At 39.5% G+C, this 26,349-nt stretch overlaps 1 protein-coding gene across 2 annotated transcripts in view; it reads left to right on the forward strand.

Annotated features, from left to right (window-relative positions):
• Positions 1–294: 294 nt before the first annotated feature.
• SHOC2 (SHOC2, leucine rich repeat scaffold protein) overlaps positions 295–26,349 on the forward strand; it is a 65,008-nt gene continuing 38,953 nt past the window's right edge. The window contains exons 1-2 of one of the 2 annotated variants that reach the window (XM_017735183.1): positions 295–371; positions 23,787–24,713. In XM_017735183.1, coding sequence (XP_017590672.1) covers positions 24,011–24,713 — 703 coding nt within the window. In that variant the 5' untranslated portion in view covers positions 295–371; positions 23,787–24,010. Of the gene's footprint in view, positions 372–492; positions 642–23,786; positions 24,714–26,349 lie in introns of those variants that run through there. The other variant, XM_008634410.2, reaches the window with a different exon arrangement.

Raw genomic sequence — 26,349 nt, forward strand, 5'->3', positions numbered from 1 at the left:
GGACTGCCCCGCGCCGCCGGGCGATGGCAGCGACCGCCACAACAACAACAATAACAACAAAAAGAAAGGAGGAAGCTCCGTTTCACAGCCTCACCTCTCCTCCTCCCCGCCAGCTCTCGGTGCCGGGAGCTGGCACAGCGAAATTGAAGCGAGCTGGCGTGTGTGTAGTGGCACTGGCGCTCAGGGTAATGATTACCGGCGTGCGGGTAATGATTACAGCTGCCTCTGCCTGTGTCAGTGCGGTCCCCCACCCTCTCGCATAGGCGTGAGGCTCTTTTCCTGTTTCGCCCGATGTATTTATTGTGGCAGTTCTGATGGAGCCACGGAGACAGAATCTCGTTTCAAAAGTCGTCGCCTTCCTGTCTAGCCAGGTGATTTTCCCGGTATTTAAAACAGAGAGGTGTGACAGAGAAAAGCGGTGTGACAGCTTCCCGCGTGTATTTGTGGCTGTAGAAGGCGTCTTCACCGAGTTGTTCGTGTCTTTCTCTAGGAAATGCTTCAAAAGCGGTAGTAACCTTAGGAAGGTGAACGGCCGCGTTGACTAAAATTGCGACTGGGTGTGAGCTACACAGAAATTCAGCAGAACTGAAGTTTGGTGAAACTGTGTTGCTGCTCCACTTGTCCATCCTATTTAGGAGCAGGTATGGACATGGAATAAAAAGTCACAGCGTGTGAGAAAACAATTGCGAAGTGCTGAAATAGTACTGGTAATTTTTGTGTTTTTGAGATGGGACTGTGGAAGCATTGAGTTCTGCACATGTGCAGACACTTTTGAGGCAGAATATTCATGATCGAGGAGTTGTAATTGTGTGTATTGTCATTGCTGCAGTACTTGGTGGGGATTTTTTTTTAACTATCAGAATAGAAATTAAGATCGTTTTGGTAATTACCTTCAGGGTCTTAATTTTCTACGGTTTCTTGTTTGCCTGTTTGACTTCATATGTTGTTCTTTTTACCCTCTAAACTGTGTGTGTATGTTTGGTTTTTTTAAAATCACTAGTCATTATTATATACTTCTATTTATAAAATCAAGGGCTTAAAGTAGGTGGTGGTCAAATTAAATCACACTTATTTACAGCCATATTTCAGACATATGTTGTATGGTGATCTTGATATAAACCTAGTCTGGTTTTAGGAAAGATTTACAGTATCTTATGAATTTGTTATTACACTACTGTGCATACATTTTAGTTTTAGTAACACCCTCATCCTCTTAATTCCCCTTGAATGATTTGGATTTGACTGTTTTGTTTTTCTATGCAATTATTCTTTGCTGTGGACGAGTAAAATGGGAGATTATTTTACTAATTTGAAGCCGTATTCCTTTAACTTTAGGTTGTTTGTCAGCCATCAGCATTTCTGCACGTGTGGCAAGGCAAAACATGTATATTAGGCAAAACTAATTTTATATGTAACCTTGTAATACACAAAGATGATTCCAGACAAGGCTCTCCTTGTGTCGACAGCCTTCCTTTGAGGAATACCGAGGAACCCTCAAAGAGGATGCTGTGTTCTTCCATGTCCCTCTATCTACTCTTTCTAGAAACAATGCCCAGCATTTTTTGTTTGGGCTGATGGCAAGGGAGGGTCGATGAACAGTGCTGGTTGCGAATAGCTGCTGTTCCCGGTGTAGTTTTTCCTTTCCAGCCTGACATATCTGTAAGGCAGGAGGTGCTGGGAGGGGCGTTCCTTTGTTATGTTGACACTTAAATCTCACTGACGAGTGTATTCTCCTCCAGGAATTTCGTGTGACTGAAGGGATTCCTTCAGACGAGGAATATTTTCTCCAGCTGTCTTCCTGCGCTGTTAGCCTATGTACAGAGATTAATTGCTTGGAAGATAACTGCTGTGCGTGTGCCCTTTAGGAAACCCTTGGATTGATTGTGACTTGGCTGTGGCTTTCTAGAAAAGCATGTTTCTGCTGGAACAGTGTGTGTGTGGCAGTCCTCGCTTGTCACCACACGAGCCGGCACCTGTCGACCTGTGTCCGGCACCCGTGAAATAGGTGGATGCAGGTGCTTGCATGTGGGCATGGTGCTCGTGCGTGGTAATTGAATTACGGCTGTCAAAGCATCTTCTGCATATTCGGAATGGGAAGGATCACATTCTGTGATTCCTTCTTGGCAAGGCTGAGGAAGCCCAGTAAATAACAAAGCTCTGTTTTGGGAAGGTTTAGTATGGTAGTAAGGAAATAAAACTGAGTTAATAAGAGATCTCAGTGGTTCCAAAACACCATTGTGGAGAATTTGGGTGGGTGCTAGGAAGGAGCCGTGTCTCTCTAGGAGCAGGTTCTCCTTCATGTCTGAGGAAAGATGAAAACTTGTGTGTGCAGGAGGGGAAGGCAGCGTTGCCCCTTCCCGTGTCCCACCACAGCCCCCGGGATGGCTGTCCCTGATGCCCACCTTGCCCCTGCCCTCCCCAGTGCCTGGGTTTGAGGTGTCCAGGAAGAGCCGGTGCCATGTCCTCATGTCCAGCCCGCCATACCCTCCCGTTCAGCTTGGCCAGTGGCATTTCTCACCCAGAACGCTTCGAGGCTCATTGCTTTTGATTTTATTTTTCAGTGGTGCTCTTTTAATTGAAGCGAGGCTTGCTTTCCGCTCTGTCGTTGTAGTACCTTGTATTTATTTTTGCTGCATGCAACTGCATCTCAGAGGAGATATTTCTGTCTCTCTTTTTGGTGGGTTTGTGTGTGTGTGAGAGGGCTGGGGAGGATGCAGTAGTGAAGATTAAAAAGCCAGTTACAACTGATTGTACAGATAAAAAGAACTCTCCTTTTCGTGGAAACTGTACTGGCTGACATAGTCTAGTCTGTTTGATGGAGTGGTCTTGCTGTGTTACAAAATGGACCAGGATAAAATGTAACAGGTTGTTATAATAAGCAAGGTAATGTTTGCAGTATTAGCCATTGACCTTAATTTGCTTGTTTATTGTTGCATTGCTTTGCCTTGACTCTGTTGTGAAATACACATCACGTACTATTACAAATCTGGGAATTCTACAACATCAAATTCGGTTCAGTAAAGGCATTTTCAGTATATCCGGGTCTCTGGATGAAAAGGGAATTTTAATGACTAAGAATTTTTTCATCATTAACCTCCAGGTAATGTATTTTTTTGTATAGAAATTATGTACAGTTTCTAATTTCTTTTAAAAAAGTAAGTTTGTGCCGCGTGGTGATTTTAGATTGTTTTAAGATTCTCACGGTTTAAGAAGTACTTTATCTGTATTGCTCTACAAGAGAGATACGTGAGAGATCAGAGCCCATCACATAATTGTAGACATGCTGACTGGTGTGAGGATATATTAAGAGGCTGTGAATTCATGTGGATAAATACTGGGGTGCACGGTCAAAGAACATTTTAAAACAATCTGGCTTGCCTGTATAAAAAAACCATTTGCCTGTACACTTGGTTCTTTTAGTATTATTTTACCATTCAGGTGTACGTGTTGAAAAAAAAAAAGGCAATACTTGAGTCTGTTAGTTTGTTTTTTGCTTTCTCTGCAAAAGCATAGTCTGTTCTCAGAGTGGATGTATGTTAGATTGTGGTTTGCACGCCTGCCTCCCTTTCTGTCACAACAAGTGCTGGAGAACATTTTTTTTTGCCACAGAAAAGTATGTACCCGTTTTTAATTTATTATTTTTTAGCCTAGTTGAAAGTTTGCTGCTGATAGTGGTGGGGGGGTTTTGCCGAGAGGAGCAGCCCTGGGGACCGAGCTGTGCTCCAGCCCAGCTGCTGTCTTGTGAGACATGAGGTTGGTGCTCGCGTTAAATGGGTTGTAGCTTGCTCTCACCTTTGCTGTGCTAATCCCTTATACGCTTTTGTGCCCAAGGACGCTTCATATTCTAAGTATGAACAAGAGGTATGGTGTGATCCAGCAGACAGTATTTCCATGGAGCCCTGTTGATCCCGTAGATATTGTATCCGGTTCAGTGGACCTGCCTACCCTGTGGTCGGAGTCTTTTTGTTATGCATGCATCCTAATTGTTCTTTCTGTCGGCATTGTGCGCAGACTGAAGGGGCTGTGCACCAATGCAAATAGCCTTTCTAATACCTTCTGCATTTGCATTATAATGGCTGCATAAATATTGCAGCACATCTCAATTCACTCACTGCTTTGACTGCTAGGCTTTAAAATAGGTTCTTTCTGTAGCACAGATCTCGTTCGTGGTTGGTATTGCTTTGGAGAGGGGTTCTGAAGTGCATCCTTATTAAATAGTGAGGCTTGTTTGTGATGAGGTGCAATTTTAACTTAGCCATGTTCTAGTCTCCCACTCCTTTCAGCCCACAGGTTGATACATGCACTTGGAGGCAAAAAAATTTCAAGCTTGAGCAGTTTTTCACCAACTATTTCTAAACTCACTATATTTGGGGTTGCAAAACATGTTTGCTTGAGATTTCGTTTTGCATTAATTCCAGAAATCCTATGGATGTCTGTGAGAAGATTTTCTGCATAAGGAATGTGAAACCATTGTTTTGGTGCTGAAACATTTGTTGACTTAGTGAAAGTGTCGATACAGGGATGTGACTGAAAGCAGACACTTTTTGGGAATTGATGGCAGATTTCCATCACCTATCTGTCAAAAGTTTGCTTTACGGAGTTGTTAAACAGAACAGTGATTAGTATCACGTACTTGACTCCTAGTGATTAATAGATGCATAGAGACTTTTCTTGTGGCTATAGACTTGTTATTAATGTAATGTGTCAAATTTTGGGAAGGGTGGTACATGAATTATTATTTATATTTTGTGGCTAATCAGTTTTAATCCTAGGGTTCACTCTGTCTTACGTGGTTTGGTGTATGAAAACTGCATCAAGAAAGGGAGGTTTAAATCAAATGTTAGGGGTTTTTTCTTTTAATATATCTGGTATCAGTAGCTTGTCACTCTTCCACTTGTTTGCATGTATTAAAGCAGTGTGAGTTATTCAGGTTAAGGATATGCAGAATGATCTTGTTGTAAGAATTAAAATTACAAAAACTGTTTTCTGAAACAGTAAGTGATAGAATTGCGAGAATCCTAAATTTACTTAAGACTTCTGTATGATGATTGATGATTCACTTACGTATGAAGTATTCTGCATAGTGCTGCAAACAACATATATATTACTATAATACAGTACTTTTAACACTTATCCTGTCAAAAAATTGTGTCTATTAGAAGTTTAGAATAATTATTTATAGTGATGGGTATGAAAATGCAAGATTAAATAATGTTATGTAAAAGAATAAAAATAATCTTGAAACCCCAATACCTGTGAACACTGAACTGTAGTGTATCTATATTTCATGTACAGATATATATGGATTTTAATTACCTATTAGATATTACAGATGACGTTGTTAGTACTTCAAAAAATATGGCAAAACCTCTTTAGGATTTACTGTTGTTTTTAGCTGTGTTTTCAGTGTCTACATCCTAATAGGAATTAGTATTGAATCAGAAATTGAAGAGTTTCATGACGGTTTGAATGGTCGCTACAATCCATTGGTCTAGCATATTGTGTTGACTGGGAAGAAAAGTAAGTGTATTTATTACTTTTATGAAGAAATACTTGACTGGCAGCCAAAACAACCAGGGCCCAATATTTGTTTGTAGCCGAGGTGCTGCAATGATAGTGGGGAGTCAGACTTCTCTCTTTTCCTTTTCCTTTCTCTTGCCTGTGCTCCAGCTATCTAAATCTTGGCAAATAGGGGATTTTGCTTTCTCTTTGTTATGGGATTTCTGTCCTGTGACTGCCAGTAGTGGTAGTCTGTGTAATTGTAGCACGTGAACTGTCCAGTCCCCTATATAGTAAGATTTCTGACTGTTGTAAATTTTTTTTATGCTGAAAGTTATGATCTGTTTTGTAATACACAGCATTAATAGTGGTTATTCAGAATTGTCCTGGGAGGAAATACTCATGTTGTGTCAAAATACTTAGAGCAAAAAAAAAAAGCTCTTTTAAACTGTCTTTTAACTGTTGCATAGGTACTTTTTTTTTTTAACAAAAGAAAGCTATTCAGTGTGTCACAAAGCTTATATTGCACTGTAATGAAGGTTGTAGTAAATCTGTAGATAATTAGCTAAAGCTCTGCATACAGTGCAACTGCAGGTGCTGAGTAAAGTGCATTGTGCCATGGAAAGGTTCAGACTTTTAGCTTCGGTCTTATTTGTTTGTTTGTGTTAGACCTAATCTAGCATCATTCCATCCTCATTAGAAAAGAAATTAAAACACCTTATAATCTCTCTCAGTACTTCTCTCCCAACTCAACACCCCCCCATCAACCTGCAGCTGTCCAGGGCAAAGAAATAACTGAGCGATCGTTATTCTCTTCATTAGATGAACAGATGTATTTCTGAAATTGTGATGTTGGAGTTTTGTGCTCTGTTATATTCCCCTTCCCCCTCTACTTCAGAAAAGCAGAACTGTGCTTTTGTTTGAATTCCAAGGGATAACTGCCCAGCCAGGAGTCTTTTGCAGATTGCTGCAAATACCAACTCCTGTTTAGAAGTGTGTAGTTACATGGAGTCGCTGTGTGTAGCAGAGAGAAAATGACTTCACTAGCAAACTATATGTCTCCTGGAGGCATCAGGTGGCTTAATACGTAAACAAAAGTCCACTGCAGTCAAAAATAGATCTATATAAAAAGAAATAATGGAAAAAAAAGTGACCTCCTAAACAAGGAAGTGAAGGGCTAACAGAGAATCCATCTGTGTAGTCCTGCAAAATGCTTATCACAGCAGAATGTGAAGGACTTAGCATGAAAACCCATTTTGCTGTTGCTTCTGATGTAGCACATTAGAGTACATGACTTTTTTAAAAATGTTTAATGTAGAGAAATGATTGTACAATCAAAGGGTCTAAAGCCAAGAAAAATCCTATATAATATGCAGAATTTGGAGTGATTTGCACAAATTTCTTATTGAAGGGATGTATGGGTTAAATGAAGCCTCAGCTCAAATATTCTTGTGAATATGTTCAATCTGTGACAATTACTTTTCTAATAGTTCTTCAAATGTGATGGCTATTGTTCAGTACTTACAAAACCAAAAATATTACTTACTTAAGAGAATTTTATAATACTGGCAGTTGCATAAGCTTTATTGAATTTAAAATTCTAGATTGCTCCTTTTTGTGAAAAGGGAAATTCATATTAATAAATAGCACAAATTAAGATACCTGGGAGCTTGTTTTTGTGCAGCAGATGTTATTTCGGTAGTCCCTCCAGTTCTTTTGAACTCTCTGACAGCATGTGGATGATCAGAGACTTCAGGTTATCATATTTGTTTTTCACGGTGGACTACATACTTGCTTTCTGGAATACTCAATTGTTTGGCAGCTTTGCTTTCAGCATATTGTGTGTGACAGGCCTAGCTAGGAGGGAGCAGAAGTTTAAATATACCTGTGAGTAGTAATTCAGAATTTAAATACAACAAGCTGGATTTTTTTTTTTTCTCCGTGACTTCATCCATAAATTTGGTTTTTGTGTTTTGGGTCATCATTAGGGACAGTAGTAATTTCTCTTTTCTCTTCCCCATAAGAAGTCTTCAAATGAATGTTGGTAGTTGTTTCTTGCGTTTAGACTGTATCCTGTCTTGTCTTTTAAAACTCTCTTTGCAGTGCAGCTCTTCGGAGAAGCCCTAAGTCATACCCAGATATCGAGCTTTCAGTTACACGCTCTCACTGTAGTATCATGTTTTCTTCTTCTAAACTGAGATGCTGTTTATTGAACCAATTAGCTGCTGGGTGCAAGCCAGAACTTTCTCCTGAAATCAGAATTAATGAATAAACAAATTCTGCTGGAAGGATTCCTGTTCTCACCGGGCAGTGACAGTTAACGCGTGACAAGGACACGGTTCATGTCCTGTCACCTCAGTGCCCATGTGTGTCTTGGGTCTGCAGTCAGCCCTGCCAAAATCCACAGGGTAAACTGAGTGTGGATCACAACGTTCATATCGTGTATTTGATGGTATGTCTGTCTTGGGCTGTTTTTGAACCCATTCCAGCTCTTCTGTAGTCAGCAGATGGGATGCATACGCCTTCATTAACAAGCAGTTAACTCCGCTGGTAGGACTGAATTTTCATCACGCTCCGGGTCTCTGACTTGGCTCTTTCTGCATTCCAGCTCCCACTGTTTGTTCTGCTCTCTCTGAGAAGAAATCGACAGGAGCGTTACATGCTCCTGCCCTCCTGTGGTAACGAAAACCCAAATGTTTTTCTCAAAATCAGGTTGTGTAAAAATAAAAAAGAGAGAGAGAGGAGAACAAGGAACTAGTTTTTCTCTTCTGGAGCAGCTGCTCACATCTCAAGATGTGCGTTTGCCTTTGGTGAAGTGTTCTGCTTCAGAAGCCCTGAGAAAATCATAGTTACTTCTGAATTTGCTGTTGCAGTATCAAAAAGATCTTGTAGCCTTTTATAGTTTTGAATAAACTTTCTTGCCTTTATATGTGATGTGCACTATCCCTTTTGCATTAGAGTAGAGAAATTAAGACACACAGGGAAGATTTTCACCAGCAGCAATGGCAGTGGGATAGCTCTGCCTTCCCTCCTGTGAGCCACTGGGACCTGAAACCCAGTCCCAGGATGTGGCTTGGAGATGCCAAGCTCACCATGGTTGAGAAACAGAGGTGGATTCCAACCCCAAACTCCTCACTCCTCCCAGACAAGTGCAAGGTGGAGCAAGGCAAATGGGCACAAAACCAGGACTGCAGTGAGATCTCTGTTGGCAGTGAGAGAGCAGCATGTTGGCCACAGAGAGTAGCGTGTTACATCTTTGAACGTGCAGTGTGGTAACAAGTAGTCATGTGACATGAAAGGATGCTGAAATGGTTGTAGTCTTTATGTGACCTCTTGTTTCTTTAATGATCCTCTGTATTGATAATACTAAAAGAAAGGTGCTCTCATCTTAAGCTTCAAAGCTCATGGTGTGTATCAGCTGTGGACATACATCCTCAGTCTCTGTAGGCAAATCTTTGTGTTATTCTCAACATGTAAGTCTTGGAATGAGAAATCTGTGTTTGTCACAGCTTTCAGTCCTGTGGTTTTCAGTGTCTACTGAAACTGGTTTGTTTTGTTTTTTTCCACTTAAACCTGCTTTATGTTAGCAGGGAGACTTTCACAGTTTGCACGCTGTTGGTTCTCTGGGCCAGCTTGCTGTCTCTTTCAGAAGTATTTAATATAAACGAATCAGTTGTATACCATGGTAATCTAAAAGTATGCTTGAGAGCTGCTTCGACTGATTTTCTCATTTCTTTGTACCTTTACAGCGTGATTTTTTTCTCCCTCTTGGTCTTTGAAATGACATAATTAATAGTTGAAATATCTTCCAACAAAAAGAAGTGGTCCAGAATAAATTTTTGTAATCTTGGCTGTAAATGTCTTATTTTGTGACACAGAAACAAGTTAATGCAAGGCAAAAGGGTATACAGAGCATGAAAGCTACTCATTGCTACTGCTTGTCTGTATTCCCTTATCCTGAGGTAACGTGAGGTATCCTGCCTCCGTTCATCTTAATGCACACATTCAGGTATGTGTGCATGCCTGAACTTTTTCCAAGTAACTGGTATACTTCCATCACTGTTTGGAAGTCTAGAGGTATAAAGCTTTCTAATAAAAGTCAAGGGAGAGAGCATGGGAAGTTTGTAGGTGAGTGCTACTTTCAAATTGCTGTTTCTAAATAGAAATTAATAATGATTTGAACTTTCTCATGCGCTTTTTCAGTGATAGAGCAGTGACTTGTATGTCACATGAAGAGCAAAAAGTTCTGCTTGGATTGTGTGTGGCTGTAAAAGCTCATGGACTGAATTTCAAGTTGTCTAGGTGCAGAGTGTAAAATTAATGCTGAGACTCTTTTAAATCCCTTCCTAAAGCCAGTTTTCTTTCCCGTTTAAGCAACTTTCTCAAGCACTGGAGGGTGAGATGGGCAACAGCCCTGGATATATCTTAGTTATGATTTTTATGTAAATTCAGTGTTGTATAGCCTGCTTTATAACTAAATGAAAGAATAAGGAACTAACTAGCAAGTTTTCTTTTGTGGGGTTCCACTCTGATGGATCTTCCATAAGTACTTCAGGTGTTTGTATATATTCATCCGCTACAAATGTGCTGCTCTTCAGTTACCAAAAAATTAATGGGGAGAACCTGATTAATAGAATAGAATTAATGATGCTGGAAGTGTTCTCTTCACCAGTTTTTGACCACTTTTCAGGTAGCTACTCCAAAATAAAATTTTTATTGATGCATTATAGAGATGATAACTCTAGAATCCCTGCATTTAGGATTCATTTGGATTCTCATTTTCCTTGCTGCTAAAACTCCTAATTAACAGCTAGTGAGCACTTAAGTTCTCTTATCAGTCAGATGGGGGGAACTGGTTGTATAGTCCTTTTTCTGACCTCATGTGATCATGGGCACTTTACATCCAAGGCTACTGTTTGGTTTTGATTATTAGTGTATTACTAACCACTGCCTAGTGCTTGCAGCCAAATGTAAATAAAATATCCCAGCTTGAATAGCAGTGACAAAGGAAAGCTTCAACAGGTGATCACAGAGCAGGGTAAGTAGCCAGTGCAAGGAAATGGTTCTTTTAGGTCAAGCTTTTCATTTGCCTTTAAGGGTCACTTTTCAGTATGAGGTGCTCTGATATGCTGACATAGTTGTAATTATGTTATTATAATTATATATGTATATACACATACATACATATAAAAGTAGGGGGGAGAATTACTTTGCACTTTGTGAAGTTTACCAAACTCACTTGTGGCTCACTTCCAACTTTATTTTGGTACTTCTGGTGATAGCTAGTGGTGCTTGAATAAGTAATGTGGCTTTTGTGCAAACCTCCTAATACTTGAAACAATATCTAGAAACAATTATCTAGAAACAATATCTAGAAACAATTATCTAGAAATAATAAATAACAAACGGAGGGCTCCTGATGATAATACAGATGAGGAAGAAATTTTAACTGGAACAGATGGTATTTTTTCAGCCTAAATTGGATTTGCTGTGTTATCTCCCTTTTTTATTTAACATTCAGTCTTTTGTATCTCTGTTAGCAGCTTCTATATATATTGTATGTGCAGGCATGACTAATATGTTGGAGCATGCAGGGCAGCATGGCTTGGAAGCAGTCCACGCCAGAACTGCCTTGCAGGGCAATGATTTGCTTCCTTTTTCTAAAGGACAGGTGGAAGGGCTATTTGGGCAGTAAATACTTTGACACTGATTTTTTTCTTAGATAACACATTGTAGTCCCATCTAAACATAGTGGTAGCATGGCTAAAGGATGGAGGACAATTTTCTAGCAGGTTCCTACAGTTATGGTGTGTTTATAAATATGAGAAGAAGTGGACCCGTAGAAGCATCTCTTGAAGATACCACATTCTTCTGGAGAGAGATGAAGAGCTCCTGGATCAAAATAGTAATTTATTGATAAATGCTAGAAGTAGGAACGAGATGGTGCTGTGTAAGATCATGCTGTAATGCAGCCCACAGTGATGAGTCTGAGTGTTGGCAGGGATCATCTGGCCTGGATTTAGTAATAATGTTGTTTACTCTGTAAAATAAGCTAAAAGTTGGTTGTGAGAAAAGTGAGCAGTGAAATAGTATCATCTGCACAGATCTGACATGAGGAATTTAGGAGTTAGAGGACAGCACACAGTGTGTCAAAAACAGAGGCTGTGGTTCATTTTCTCTCACTTGTGTTTCCAACTGGTAGTCCTCACAAGAACGGATCAAATTTAGCCTTAGCAAGCAAGAATCATTTAAAATTAAAATTTTCTTCTTTGCATCATGTCTGAATTTGATCCCCATAGGATGCTGATCTAATATAAAGTGATTTTATGTGTATATTCGTTTTTAAAAAATTGAAAATTCATGTTTATAGCATTTAAATATAATACTAAGCCAGTACTGACAATTGTCAGACTAGTTATGTTACTCTCTTAAGAATTACAGAAGCTTTTGGTTTGGTAGGAATTTGTGCAGTACACTCAGTGATATTCAACTCTTCAGATTGCAACTTCTTCTCTACCTCCTATTTGAAGAATTATTGTCAGAGAATGTAAGAAGGGGAGGAAGGAGGAACTGTGGGGGAGAGAAGCTGCCCCTGTTTGCACAGCCTTTTGTCCAAGAATCACAGGAGCTGGGGGCTGCCAGCAGAGAGGAGGTTTCCTCATACACATGCTGATTCTTTAGCCCCAGCATGGGAATAAAAGACTGGGTGTAACTGGCCTGTTTCCTGCCTTGCAGCAAAGGGAGGGATGGAGCAAGGCTTGGGATGGGGTGGAGGAATACAGCTCTGGCATATGTTGTGCCTTGCTGGGAGGGTGCCACTGGCCATGCCCTGTTGCAGGGGTCACAGCAATTTAGGTCCTGCTCCACGCATCCTCCTTACCCAGTTCTGATGTCCTGCCCGTCTGTCTGCTGCTGCTCTTTGGTTATTCCTGTCCATTGTCATACTTAGAGTTCCTTGCAGCCTGTACCCAGTACTCCTGTCTCACTTCAGGTATGTGCTGGTGGTTTTCATCTCTCTTTTACCTGTACTGGTGTTTGCTCTCTTTTTTTCATCCTTTATGTTTTCCTTGGAAGTGTCATTCCTGTGATTTTTCTTCCTTTCCCACTATTTTGAGAATGGTTGAGTAAAAAAGGTGCAAGCGGGTAGCAGGTATTAGTAAAAATTAGTTAATCAACTTCTTTGTTAAACTAATTTTTATTGTTTTGTTTTTAGAGTGTCAGGTACCTCTACAGTGTTTCAGTTTCTTCTTTTTCCTTCTGTTCGGGAGCTCTGTTCTCACGTCCTCAGATATTTTCCTTGTATCCTCATACTGTTCATATATAAATATAGTACCCTCATTTTGAACATATTGTTCTGGAGCATATTGTCGTACTAAAATTTGTTCAGTCCTTCAAGTCAATTTATGAGGCTGTATATTTTTTCTGAGCTCTTTCTGCATATGTCTAATAATTTTTGGATTATACTTGGTTTGAAAAGGACTCACTGTCTTTTAATCTGAGTTGGTTCAGCTTGTGCAACTCATGTGAATGTCACTTAGGTGGTTGAAATCCTCCTCTCCTGCCCTGTGCATCAGTGCAAAAATTGAGGCACCATCACTTTGTTGAGCTGTTTGTTGGAGGTTGGGTGAGTTCAGGGCCACTCTGCAAGGAGCTGAGAACATCCTCACCTCTGTGCAGGTCAGAGAGGAGCAGATGTGGGCAATCCCAATACAGGGAATCCCCTGTTCTCAGCTTGCACAGTTCAGTGCAATCCTCTGGTCCATTTGTTCAATGCAAACAGACTCTGCAAGGGACAAATACCTGGAGACCAGCAGGCCTGGTGAGACACTGTTGTACCTGACCTGCTGTAGAGGTTGCATTTTAAATGCTCATAAACAGTTTCTTGCTGAATTATGTAGACATTTATGGCATCTCTTTCTTGTCTAAAACACAGGGCAATGAGATGCAAAAATGTCACTCATTATAAATAGGCATATAGTTCAATTTTGATTTTAATTTTGTTAGGATAATGATATGAACTATAGTGTAGCTCTAAGCTACCCTGCTTTTTCATCAGGTTTTTTTCAGATTTCCATTACCTTATATAATTTTTTGGAAAGTTGTGAGGTAAAAGGTATTGTTGCAACATTTATACAATATTGTTTTATTCAGATTGCATCTAAATTTTTTCCATGACAATTTTCTTGTTAGCACTGCTGCTACTTTCTACTTTTGCAGTACACAAGCCTTTCAAGTGTGCTAAGAGTCTATCACTGAGTTGATTTTTGACAAGCAGAAATCATGTTTTTCACTGCTTCTAGGAAAAATGTAATTGAAGACCTTTTGGGGTTTTTTTTGGAAGAAAAGAAAAGGATGCCTCATCTGAACAGATTTTGAAGAATCTGCTTGGAAGGGATCATAGTGGTTTTCTTTTTACTTTTTTTTCCCTTTTTTTTTCCTTTTGAAGGAAAACATCTTGTTCCTGTGAAGAGACCCAATTTATCATGTGTTTTCCAGAATTGTTAGTATATATGAAATAATGTTTTAATCAGGCTCAAAGTTATGAGCAGAATGGTATTCAGTGTTGTGCCAGGCTGGGGCTTTGGTGTTTTGTGCATCAGGGACTGTGACAGTGGGGGTGAGGAGGAAGAGTATTCATGGTAGATCTGGACATTTCATGCTCCTTCACAGGAAGGTGAACAGAGCTTTCTTGTCCTTGTTTGTTTCACTTTTATCTTCTATCCTGGAAAAGAAATCTCTGGGATCATCTTGGGAATCTGTAAGAATGGGGATGAACTTGCAATGAATTCAAATGCTGCCATTTTTGGTTTTTTTCGTAATGCTAATACATTCAATGTTGAATGGGGAAGAAAACATGTAAAAAGCTAAATAAAAATACTCTTAAGAAGTTACGAAAATTAAGTTTGCAATATAAAGCAATCAGAATTAGGTAGGTGTGAACGAGACAGCTTCAAGTGCTTTAGGTGACCATACTTGTCAGTGTGTTTAATATCTGTCACTACGTGCTTTTGCCATCTCTAAGACCCCTCTTTCAGACCTTGTGTAGGTGCAGGAGTGGTGCCTGTTGGCTGATTATTTTCTCAGTATTTTTATGTCTGTGATGCTCTCTTGTGTAGAATTTCTTATCAGCTGCTTCTTGCCCATCACCGGTGCCTGCCCACCTCCCATCCTTGTTCGTGCTCCAGCTCCTGCCTGTTTCTCAGCTTGCCTGTGCTCCAGGCAGGAGCTTTTTCCTCTGTGTGGCTGCTGTGACCCAGTGGAAGGCGGGGAGGACAGCAGGAGGGTGTCTCAGCTGAAAGGAAAGGCCTGTTTTGGCCCCTCTGGGATTGACTTGCTCTGTGGGAATGCCTTGTATCAGAAGCTGTTGGTGTTGAGGAGGTGAAGCAGGCTTAGGGTGTATGAAATACTCAGAGCTTTGTTACCACACGAAGTCCTCGTAGTTTTCTTATTAGATTTTGAGTGGCCAGGAGTGGATATATGGTGAAATTCACTGTGGCACCAGACATTTTAATAGATTTGAAGTCCCTAATCTAAACTAAAAATGCCATAGTTACGAAATTGGTGTTAAGATTACCTTCAACTTGAACAAAGCAATGTGCTTTTACCAGCTGTTAGTCTTGCAAACAGCTGAACCAAGTAAATTATCTTACCTTTTCCCTCTATTCTTATGTTCCCTCAAGGCCCCTCTCTCCAATCCCAAAACAATCCAAAAAACCCTAAGGGCTGGCAGGCAGATGCTGGTAAATGTCAACTTGAAGGAGTGAAGTCTAATACAGATCAATGTGATTGAAGAAGCCCTTGCCACAGAGCGCTGACTGTATACAGGGCTACCTGAATCACCTATAGAATGCATCTGTTTGTTTCAATAATACTTCACTGCTTTATGTCATTGTGTTTAATTCTGTTATGCTCAATGGGGGAAAACAGTTGAAAGTTTTGAAAGAGGCTTGGGAGCAATTTTGTTCTTCGTCACCTCCTCAGGGTCTGTAATGAGTCTACATTTCCATGGTGCCGTTAATTTGCAAAGTTCCCCAAGGTATTTCTAAGTTACTCTGGCTTCTGCAGCTGTGGTTGAGCATCATTTCAAGCAGTGATCCAGGAACATGGAATCCACTGGAACATGGTGTCCATTGGAATGTGGTAATCTGCTTAACCATGTGCAGTAATGCAGCACAGGAGGATGAAGACAGGGAGGGAATAATGCAAAATCCAGTTGAAACTGAGTGGGCAGAATGCAATTAACCTCAGAAATGTAGCGGTTAAAAATGAGACTCCAGCTGGCGTGGGCACACATAATACAGGAAAAATACCATTTCTCTTTGACAGTTTCTAGTTCTTGCATCTGAGTACTTGGATGGCAGAAGTGGTTGGTCACATCATGTTTAGGCAAATGATTGCTGGAGAAAAGAGATGAGAGTATTTTATCTAGTTAACTGAAACACAGCAATTTCTTTGTACTCATGTTCTGTATATATATATATATTAACTTGGCCTGAATCAGTTTACTTTCACCAGGTAAGATGCATTTATCTGAGAGAGTCAGATTACAAAACCAAACAAAAAAAACTTCACTGGAAAAAAACATTGCTTAAGCAGTAGGGGGGGGGGAGGGAGATGTGTAGATATTTTTGACTTTCATTCAGAATATTCTACATTTGTTTTGGTTTCCTGTAATATTTAAATATATAATGTAAACTTGTGGAAAAATATACCATCATAAAGAAAGAACTCTAGCTGATCATTGTGCAATTTTAAAATAAATTTAATTTAATTTAGTTGTAATGAAGCAGAAACGTACACTTAGAGCAAATTTGATGCTGATTGTGATTGTTATCTTTTCTCTGGGAAGGATGCTGATCTATTCAAGGAGCTAGTTGTTTTCTAAGAACTGGTCAGATCCAAAATATGTTAATGATTTTAAAGATGAGGAGATGCGTAATTGGAAACTTGTGGGTAAAGTATTTTTTTGGACTTTGACAGATACTTCTGTATCTTCCAAACTCACAATGTTAGTTGAAAAGTAAATGTTACTGCATATTTCCTTTTCAATGCATTAGTTATATTTAAACTAGGTGTTCAATAAAACAAATATGTCCAGGCTTTTGTTATCTTAGCTGAAGATCAAAAACTGCAAATAATTTTAGTTAAAAAATAAAAAAATTGAAGAGAGACCAGATATTGTTCAGTGCTGAGCTGCAGTAATGTAGTTATTGTGGCTTTGTCTGCTAGAACATGGAAGATAGTCATCAATTCTTTTTGTGTTCAGAATAGTGTTAAAAATACATTTTAAGTTGTTTTTTAGATAGGTTTTTTTTTCTAGCATAGTGTTCCTATGCAAAATGATCCAGTGACTTACAGTCACTAATTATGGTCAGAAAATTTGAGGGACTGAGAATCATCCAGCAGTGAACTTTGTGAAATAGTCATAATTATTACAGAAAAGCATGTTGAAGAAGGTGAGCAAACTTACTGCATCAAATTCAGAGGTAAAGAAACAGAGAACTGCTACAATGAACAAGATTTTTTGGTAGATAATTCTGTGTTGCTGTTAGGGACCAGGGTGGGATGCTACCCTAGATGGTAATTGAGCAATTTTTGTTTAACTGTGGTGGGATTTTGTGTGTGCTTTGTCCCAATTTCTGTAGGGTCAAAATAACTTAAATTTGTTGATAATATAGATAATTAGTAGATAATGTGTTCCTCTGTTGTTGCTTTGTGTGTTTACTTTCTCTCTTGCTTGTCATTCATGTTTTGTTTCCTTTTTAGTAGGTTTTGTTTTGATAAGTTGTTTTTATTGCTCAGAGGAAATGATGAATGAATGAGAAATATTTGATGCTGGTTTGTAGTTTGTATCATCGCCTTTGGTGGGACCAGTGCCACTTTCTGCCAAATTTGTAACAAAACTGTGTGTGGCAGGTTGCTTCCTGTGTTTGTAGGAACTGTTGAGGGATCTGAATTGTTGTGTCTGTGTGGTGGTAATAGTGAAATTCATATTGGAAATTAGGTTTTTGCTACAAGTGGGTGATCTTTATTCAAAGGAGGGTATTGGGTGGGTTGGGAGCACTGGCTCTTGCAGAAGGTTATATGCCACTATAGATACAGAAGTTGTATGGTCACAAAAATATGAACTGGGTTTTCCTGGGCTAATATATCCATTTAGAATGACCCCTTTAAGAGATATTAGAACTGCACTAAATCTGGGAAATTTGTTTCATCTAGCAAGTTAGGATTTTCAAATTTCATGTATTATGCAGGATTACGTAGCCTGCTGATACAGCGAGTTGCCATGGAAATGGAGACATGCAGCTCAAAAGGTACATGCTGGGGGGCCACACATGCAGAAAGTACCTTTTTACATATTAAAATAAGCTGCTGCATGGCGTTAGCAGAATTCTTTGCTCTTGGAGTCTGCTTCTACAAAAACACATAATGGTATTTTATAACTTGGCTGAAAAACTAGTGGGTTTTTGTTCCTGCAAAGGAGAAGAAGAGAGAGTGCTTCGTAAAAGTAATGTTGGAGTGCACAGAATGAATCACAGCATGTGTATTTTTGTACTTGCTAGGTGAGTTCAAAGGCAGGGCACAAAAGATTATTTCTACCTCCTAGGAACTTAAGGCATAGACGACTTTCTGTCTGCATCGGTGACTTTCTGTCTGCAAGTGTGGAGCTTTTTTGTCCTGATAGCTCTGGACTTTGGTATGTGACCTGGCACTTAGTGCAGTGAAGTACTTCCACAGACAGCAAAGCTGGTGACCAGTGGGTGAAAAGACGGATTCCAAAGCTTCAAACCCAGCAGTGATGTCCATGTGCCTGCCCATTTGCCCTGGAAGGGCACGGCTGTGTCAGAAGCTGGGATGGGATGTCCTGGGAGATCTGCCTGGTTCTGCAAGCACGCAATCAACCTCCAAAATCTCTAGAAACTCATTTGCTTATTTATAGTAACTCCGGGTGTAATTGCACATGAGTTTGTAATTAGGTGCCTATAGTTACAGATGTGCTTGGAGATTTAAGATGCCACAAGTGAAGCATAAGGAAGCCCTTAGAGATGGTCTAAATGGAGTTGTTTGCCCCTTGGACTGATGTTTGTTCAGTTATTCCCTCGACCCCCAGGTTTTGCTCGAATGTGAGACGGGTTTATGCTCGGCTGTTAAGCAGCCGTGGAAGCAGCAAACAGTCAGGGGATGGTCTTGGCTGCAGTCCTGAGGCAGATGAAGATGTTCTAAAGGGCTTGGTTGGGCTGTCAGGGCCCAGGACTCCTCCTTACCCAGCTCCACAGGCTCAGGCTGTGGCTGCAGTGATAAAGCCGCTCCCTCAGTGTGAGAGGGGATTAGGGTGAAAGCTGTGCCACATCCTGGGGTATTGAAATGAGGCTAAATTGGTAGTCTGTGAACTACCATCTGCTGGCCATCCACTTAGAGGACTGAGATGAATTTAATGGTCAGCCTTCTCTACTGAAGAAGCCAACCAGGGTAGCTGGCACGACAAACCATTTCAGTATTAGTGCCTGCTGCCATTGAGAACCCTGTACTCTGGAATAACAGGTTTCTTCCCAAAGAAGAGAAGCTGTCTAGCTGGCATATTTCAGGCTTTTGTTGAGATAGATGAGGTGGTTTTTGATCTCTGGTGGACTGATGGCTGGTTTGTTCCTGTGCTGTCTCCATACCTCTGAATGAGGTTTTGTGTTTAGAGGAGCTGTGCAACCGCTGGTGACTGATTCAGCAGTTTGCTCCCAGCTGGTCCGTGGTGGCTGCAGTGGCAGAAGCTGAAATGCATTTATGCAGATGAAAACTCTGTAGGTCAGATGTTTGAAGCTAGCAAATTGTAGGAGAGAATGTGCTTTGTTTGCAAGTGACTTGTTGGCTTAAGCTATTTGGGTTTCCAAATGAAAGTAGTGACTATGGTGGTTGGGGTTTTTTTGGGTTGGTTTTTAAATTTTTTTTTGCATATGTGGTATTGAGAATGGAAATTCATTGCAGCCACTTGGTCTAAGCTTTAAATTTCATCCATTGCTTATTGATGTGTTCATCTTTGTGGTGTAGTGGAATATGAAATGTTTTTGATCTGTCCCATGCTGCTCTAATTAAAAGGTAAATACTTTTAACAGGGTAGGATTTTTTTTTTAGTGTGTATTTGTTTGTGAAGAGGTGTTGCTGCAATTACCAGATTGTATTTGAACTCTGCCTTGTCAGTAAGAATCACTTAGGGCTGACTAATCAGAAACACCTAGATTAGAACTGCAATCTCAAAATATTTTATTTTTTATTTTGTAGCAGGATAATTGTCTGCTTACTCCAGAGGGTCAAATATGATCTGATTCTTTATTTCTTCAACATGTTTAATATTCGGAATGATCTTATGCTGTTATTTAGGTTGAGAAGCCCTAGCTGTGGTGTGGGTTAAGTTTATTATGATCACAGAACAAAGAGAAAAATCATTCCTATTGTGATACAAAGTTATACATGTAGTAAAAAATTTTCTTTTCAAATGCCGGCCTGTGTGTCTGCAGCTACATTGCTGTTTCCATTGAGTGTAATGTGTTACACTTTAGTGAAAATGATGCCTTAGATATTACATGCTTGGAATATTAGCAATGTTCATGGTTTGAAGTGCCTGGTTTGGCTACTGAAACACAGAAAGGGAACCAGTGAGGGTTTAGGTGGAGCTGTAAAGTGACCATTTTGTAAGATGACGTGCCACGATGATTTTCCTTTGGCAGAGAAGACCACTGTTGGTTAGCCTCATCACTTGAGAGGGAAATGTTTCAGCTGTGGGAGACTCTTTTATTTTGTTTAACGATTTCTTTTTCAAGCCGTGTCTCTGAACTCACAGGAAACTTTCATATACTTGCGAGTCACAAGACACTTGAACGCATCCTCTGGGAAGTGAAGGACTGCTGGGAGTAATTCAGGGAACAGCCTTTTCTGGGGGGTCCCACTGCTTTGCTGTAGTGGGTAGGAGACAGTTAAGGCTTTTACAGCCTTATTTGAATAGCAGTTGGCTGAAATCCTTTATTTCAAGCCTCATACTGTATTAGATAGTGACCAGGAAACATCGGTATATTTATATTGCCAAATTGCAGTGATTAGTTTAGAGTTATTCCTAGAATTGCAGAATGTTCCTACATTACCACACTTCTAATAAAGCATTTATTGCATAAATGTTTTAGGTTGTATTTGTCAGAAAAACTGAACTCTTTTCAATTACTTGTACATATTTAAAAAAAAAAAAATCATTAAAATATACCAGGTCGATATGTTACTCTTTTCCAGGCAGTAAGGAAGGTGATACAGTTTAGGCTGAAGTTGCTTCTCTTTCTGAATTTTCATCAGTTAGAGTTGACAGAAAAAACTAAATACATCTGGGTTATGTTCACCAGGCATCAGGAGGAGTGAATCAAAGCTCTGAAGTTGGTTATTTATAGCTATTTACAAATATTTTACTTAAAAGAAAATAATATTCGGAACAGGGAAGAGATTATTTTCCTGAACTTCTCTGAAAGTTTTTTTTCCCTCACATACTGTGCCAAGCAAGAGTCTTATTAAATTTTCCAAGTTCTGCAGGACATAATAGTTAAATGTTTTTATGTCAATTAATACTGACAGGAAGTCGGTTTGAACAGCATTGGAAAATGGAAGTAGTTGGCAGAACTAGCTAATTTCACTGAATTTCCTTTTGCTAAAAATATCTCTAAAAGAAGCTCTCCTTCTGAGATACAATGAATGCTTGTTTGCCTGTAGTTTAGAATTGATGGTGACTCTTGTCCTTTAACTAGAAGGGCTTGAAAAATATGAATAACCTTTTGAAACATATTTAGCTTCCTCTGTAGTATGTGTAATTATACTCATGCCCAAAAGTTTACATACATGTTTGACTTGATGTATGTGAGTAACTCCATCAGCTTGAATGATCTTCAATAGAGATCATGTAGAGCAACTTACGTGAAGTTGAGCATTTAACTTCTTTTTAGGTACAATTAAAGTTATTGCTAACAAAGACAGTGAAATGCGTGCAGATTATTTGGAGCGCTTGCACTGCCGAGCTGCTTTCAGCAGTGCTAATCTCCAGCAGTCTTTCCTTTCTGAGGCTCTTTCTAAACCTCCTCCAGCTGCTGTGTGCATAAGAAATGAAACAAATCTCTTGGTGGGTCCTAAATTTGATTAAAATGAAAGCTCAAGAGAGCAGCAGCCCTTTGAGTATTTCACACTTCAGGGCCTCGATGAGGAGCAGTGGCTGTTCTGGCACTGCTGCCCGTCTGTGTTCTGTGTATTATCGGAATTCAGAAACTGTGTTTGTTCTTGATTCTTTGTGTTACTTTTTCATGATGAAAATGTGTTGTCAAGCGTTTCAGGCTCCCACCCTTTACTCAGCTGTGTTTTTGCATTGGGAGTCATTACATTTCCTGTTACTGGCGGTTTACAAGCATGTGGATTATACATTGCTGAGAAGGTTTAAATATAATCTAGTGAGGTTAGTAATCTTGAGGATAGGTCAAGTTAATGGATGGTGTAAAAGCCATGTGGAAATCTTAAGGATACAGTAAAGAACTGGCTTGTGCTGCTTTAGAAAACTCAACAGTGCAGAAAATTTCCAAGTTAAAAACTGTTTTTGCTTGCTGCTCCTAGCATTCAGCCATGGTCCAATACGACAAAGTTGTCCAGAACACAGAAACTGGAGGCAATGTTGGGATTTTTTTGTGTGTGTTTTTTTTTTCTTTTATTTTTCTTTGGTTTTCTTTGATTGTTTGGCGTTCATTTTTTGTTTTTTGATATTACGGTGTTTGTAGCACACTTGGTGATGCTGTAGCAGTAATGAATCAGGGTGAAGGACTGGAAGGCACCTCCTGAGGCAGGTTCTCTTTTGAGCTCGTTACTCGAAAGAAATTGTTACTAAACAGCTTGATTTGCAGCTGGGGTAAAGTGCCTTGTCCTTTGGATCGTCTTTAAATAGATTTTCTTTACCTTTTAAAAAAAATATGAATGAATATATATCTATGGAGCAAAGTGTGCAGCTTTGTGTTCTCCATGTCCATGTTTATATTTGAAGGTAAGCATACACAACATGACCACAATTAAAAATGGTTACTTGGGCTTAGCTAAAAAATGTTTGTATTTATAGTACTTGCTGATGGCTTAAGTATGCAAAATATTATTTAATTGATTTTGATTACAAGCTTTATGAACTTATGCAGAAGCTGGAATGCAAGGACAGGGACACAGCTCCTGTGGATGTTTTAAGAGTATTTAAACAAGGTGGCTGTGAAACAAAGGACCTTTCTTTAGTCATGGATGCTGCATATCAAAGCTAAAAGGTGGACTAATATGCAGACATGAAATTATTGTTGCCATTGATTGTTTATTTCTCTTCCACAAATTACATTCAAAAACCTCTTCAGAGTATTCAGTCATGAAGTTCTTGAGCATGTCGTGTGTTTTGAATTGAAACATGAAGAAAAGCTACTTTCCATGATGCATGATGATTTTGTAAAAATGGGGCTTTATAGGTTTCAGACATCTGTTCACTTACTAGGCTGCATTTTAGTCATTGAGGGGGAAAAATCAAGATAAGGTAAAGATATATTGTGTCCTACTCCCAAGAGAAATTTGTTGGTAATTTTGCTTTTCTTGAAGCATAATATATTATTTCTTCTGGGCTTTCAGCTGACTTTTTGATAGGTTTATTTTAAGAATCCTTGTGCTTGGTTCTTCAAAGGATGTGAAGCTGGTGAGAATGTTCTGCTCCACATTAAAAGCAGAGACCTGCGGTTCAGAGCTGGTCAGGAGAGAGATCTCAAGGCAAAGTGTTTGTGTTACTGTAGCATATTAGATTTCACTGTAGATCGAGCTGAGATTCTTTTGTGCTGAAAGAATAAGCCTGTACAGGTTTGTTTGAAGAGGCAGACACTTAAAATTATAGCAGATATTTATTGGCTGATTGGGCATTGAGAGAAGAGAGAATATTCATTTTGATGACCAGAGGGTTATGCTAAGAACTAGGTAAGACGCAAGATGATGTCTCAAATGTAGTACCAAAGGCAGTATTATGTTTAAGAATTGTAATTTTTCTTCCCTAACTATACTAATTAGTACAGTTCTTGTACCACAGTGGGTCTTGTGAGCAATATGTGTAGTATTTTTGGTTTAGTCTTGGGTTTTTCATTGACATTTGAACCGAAGGACGAATCATTAACCTGAGTTAGCGAGCACAGGCTTGATGTAGAAACACTCAATATTGAACTGGAAGTTTTATATTTACACTAACTTTGGCTTCTCTTCTCTCTGTGTTCCAGAAATACTGATACGGAGCATTTGACCCAATCTCTACAGCTGAGTCTCCTGAGAAAAAAAGAGTGCCTTCAGAACCAATATGTAGCAAATGGGTGCCACACCTCTGAAGCTCCTCCCTGGGTTCAACACTTGTGTGTTTTAAGGATCCTTGTTGCCTCAGCATTAAATTGTTCTTGTGGACTTCAGAAACAGATTTCATGCAGTGCTTGCTGAACGTTGAGTCACCATGAGTAGTAATCTAGGAAAAGAAAAGGACTGTAAAGAGAAGGATCCAAAAGTCCAATCATCAAAAGAAAGGGAGAAAGAGGCCAAGGCCTCTGGAGGATTTGGGAAAGAGAGCAAAGAAAAGGAGCCTAAGACCAAAGGGAAAGATGCCAAAGATGGAAAGAAGGACTCCAGTAGCACGCAGCCTGGGGTAGCTTTTTCAGTGGACAATACGATAAAAAGACCTAATCCTGCCACAGGTACTCGCAAAAAATCCAGCAATGCTGAAGTGATCAAAGAGCTAAATAAATGCCGGGAAGAGAATTCTATGCGCTTGGACTTGTCCAAGAGGTCTATACACTTGCTTCCATCAGCTATCAAAGAGCTAACGCAGTTAACAGAACTTTATTTATACAGTAACAAACTGCAGTGCCTACCGGCAGAGGTGGGCTGTCTTGTGAACCTGGTGACACTGGCTCTGAGTGAGAACTCACTCACCAGTTTGCCTGACTCTCTTGATAACTTGAAGAAACTGCGCATGCTTGACCTGCGGCATAACAAACTGAGAGAAATCCCCTCGGTGGTGTACAGGCTAAACTCCCTCGCCACTCTGTACCTACGCTTTAATCGTATAACTACTGTGGAAAAGGATATCAAAAACTTGTCAAAACTCACCATGCTTAGCATACGAGAGAATAAAATCAAACAACTACCTGCTGAAATTGGTAAGTGATTGTACTGACTGAAAGTGTGATGCTGTTTTTACGTTCACTTTGCAGTTCAGTTATTTATACATAAACTGTCACTTTTGCGACTGCACTTCTTTAAAACTATATAAAATTATGTTCTTGATCATATTGTTCCACTGTTAGCTTGAGAACAGTCAATACCTTGTATATATGTATATTTTTTAAAACAAAAAAAGCCCTTTTTCTTCATCTGTCATCTTAAAATCAGATGTATCTTGTGTTCATCTTTGCTTTGTGCTTTCACATATTGTGCGTTGAGAGCCCAGATGGTTTAAAAAAAAAAGAGATACAGGGACATTTTTTATTTTAAGATTTTTTTTATAAATCATTTATGAACTGTTCCAAGTTATAAACACATTATGGGCATGCTACAGAGGGGTGTGACCACAGTAATACAGGGTGGAATAAGTAGCTACATGCTATTACCATGAGCAAGCTGTTGGGTGCTGTAACAGTTAATAATCTAGGTTAATGATTTGTGCAAGTCTCTGCCTTTTATAAGTCATGAATATATTAATACATGGACTCTGAAGTGACCAAATGTTGTATACATGGCTGAAGATTCTTATGACTTTGTAATGAATGTGTTTGTTTTTCCAGACATTGCCACAGAAGTTCAAAAGATGGTGAAACAGTATGAAAGTGCCTTATTAATTTAAATGGTTTATTAAAAAAAATGTGCTGGACTAGCTGTATATCAAAAACTTCTGTGTTGTTCCTAATGTGTTCTGCTTCATGGAAAATGTCTTTATAACACTGTTCTCAAGCAATGTTTGAACAATGTGTGTGCCCCATAAAAGTGAGATTCTGTTCATCAGTAGTTCTTTTCTATCACCAGTTTTTAAAATGCAAGCATAGTTTAGCCCTTTTTGGAGGTGGGGGAACATAAACGTCACAGAATTAAGAAATTGCTTTGACTTTCTTCAAGTGTGAAAAAAAACCTTGTGAAAGCCCTTGTAACACTGTGAGTAATAATTCCATGCCCTGTTTCCAAAAGCTGCTGTGAGACTTTCTCCTGTTGTCCAAGCCAGTGAGTGTGTTGCTACTGAAGTGGCCACTCTGGTCAATAATTTTGCAAAGCTTGGGAAATGCTCTTTGTATACCTGACAGATCTTTCTCAAGCCAGCAGTGTTTGCTCTTTATCTTGCATGTTGATACGAAAGATACGTAAGATAACGTGTTCTTGATGGCAGGAACTACTGGACATGCCTGAAACTGCTAATCCAGTTACCAGCAATGTCCTGTACAGAGAGCTTTGTCTGGGGTAACAGGAGTGAAGAAATGCAGTGGTGCTTCCAGCTGTTGGTGTTGCTGGGGATGGATTCTGCTGGAGCCACAGGAGTGCCTTTTGCTAGGCAGGAATGAAATGGTTGATGTTTTCTGTTCCACGTGGTTTTTGAGTTGTCATGAGCATCTCAGCAATCCCTTGAATTTCCCCTGGGAGAATGAAGGAATTACAATTTTCACCTATTTTGACACTTCAGTTTTAAGTTCAACAACCTTGTTGAATTTTTTACCAATCAACAAATCACACTGGAAACCATGGGGCTGGTGTTTACAGAAAACCCAGCATACTGCGTGTTTCTACATTCATTGAAGAAACTGTGGCCAA

The sequence above is a fragment of the Corvus brachyrhynchos genome, unplaced genomic scaffold, assembly GCF_000691975.1.
Source record: "Corvus brachyrhynchos isolate BGI_N302 unplaced genomic scaffold, ASM69197v1 scaffold705, whole genome shotgun sequence".
NCBI lineage: Eukaryota > Metazoa > Chordata > Aves > Passeriformes > Corvidae > Corvus > Corvus brachyrhynchos.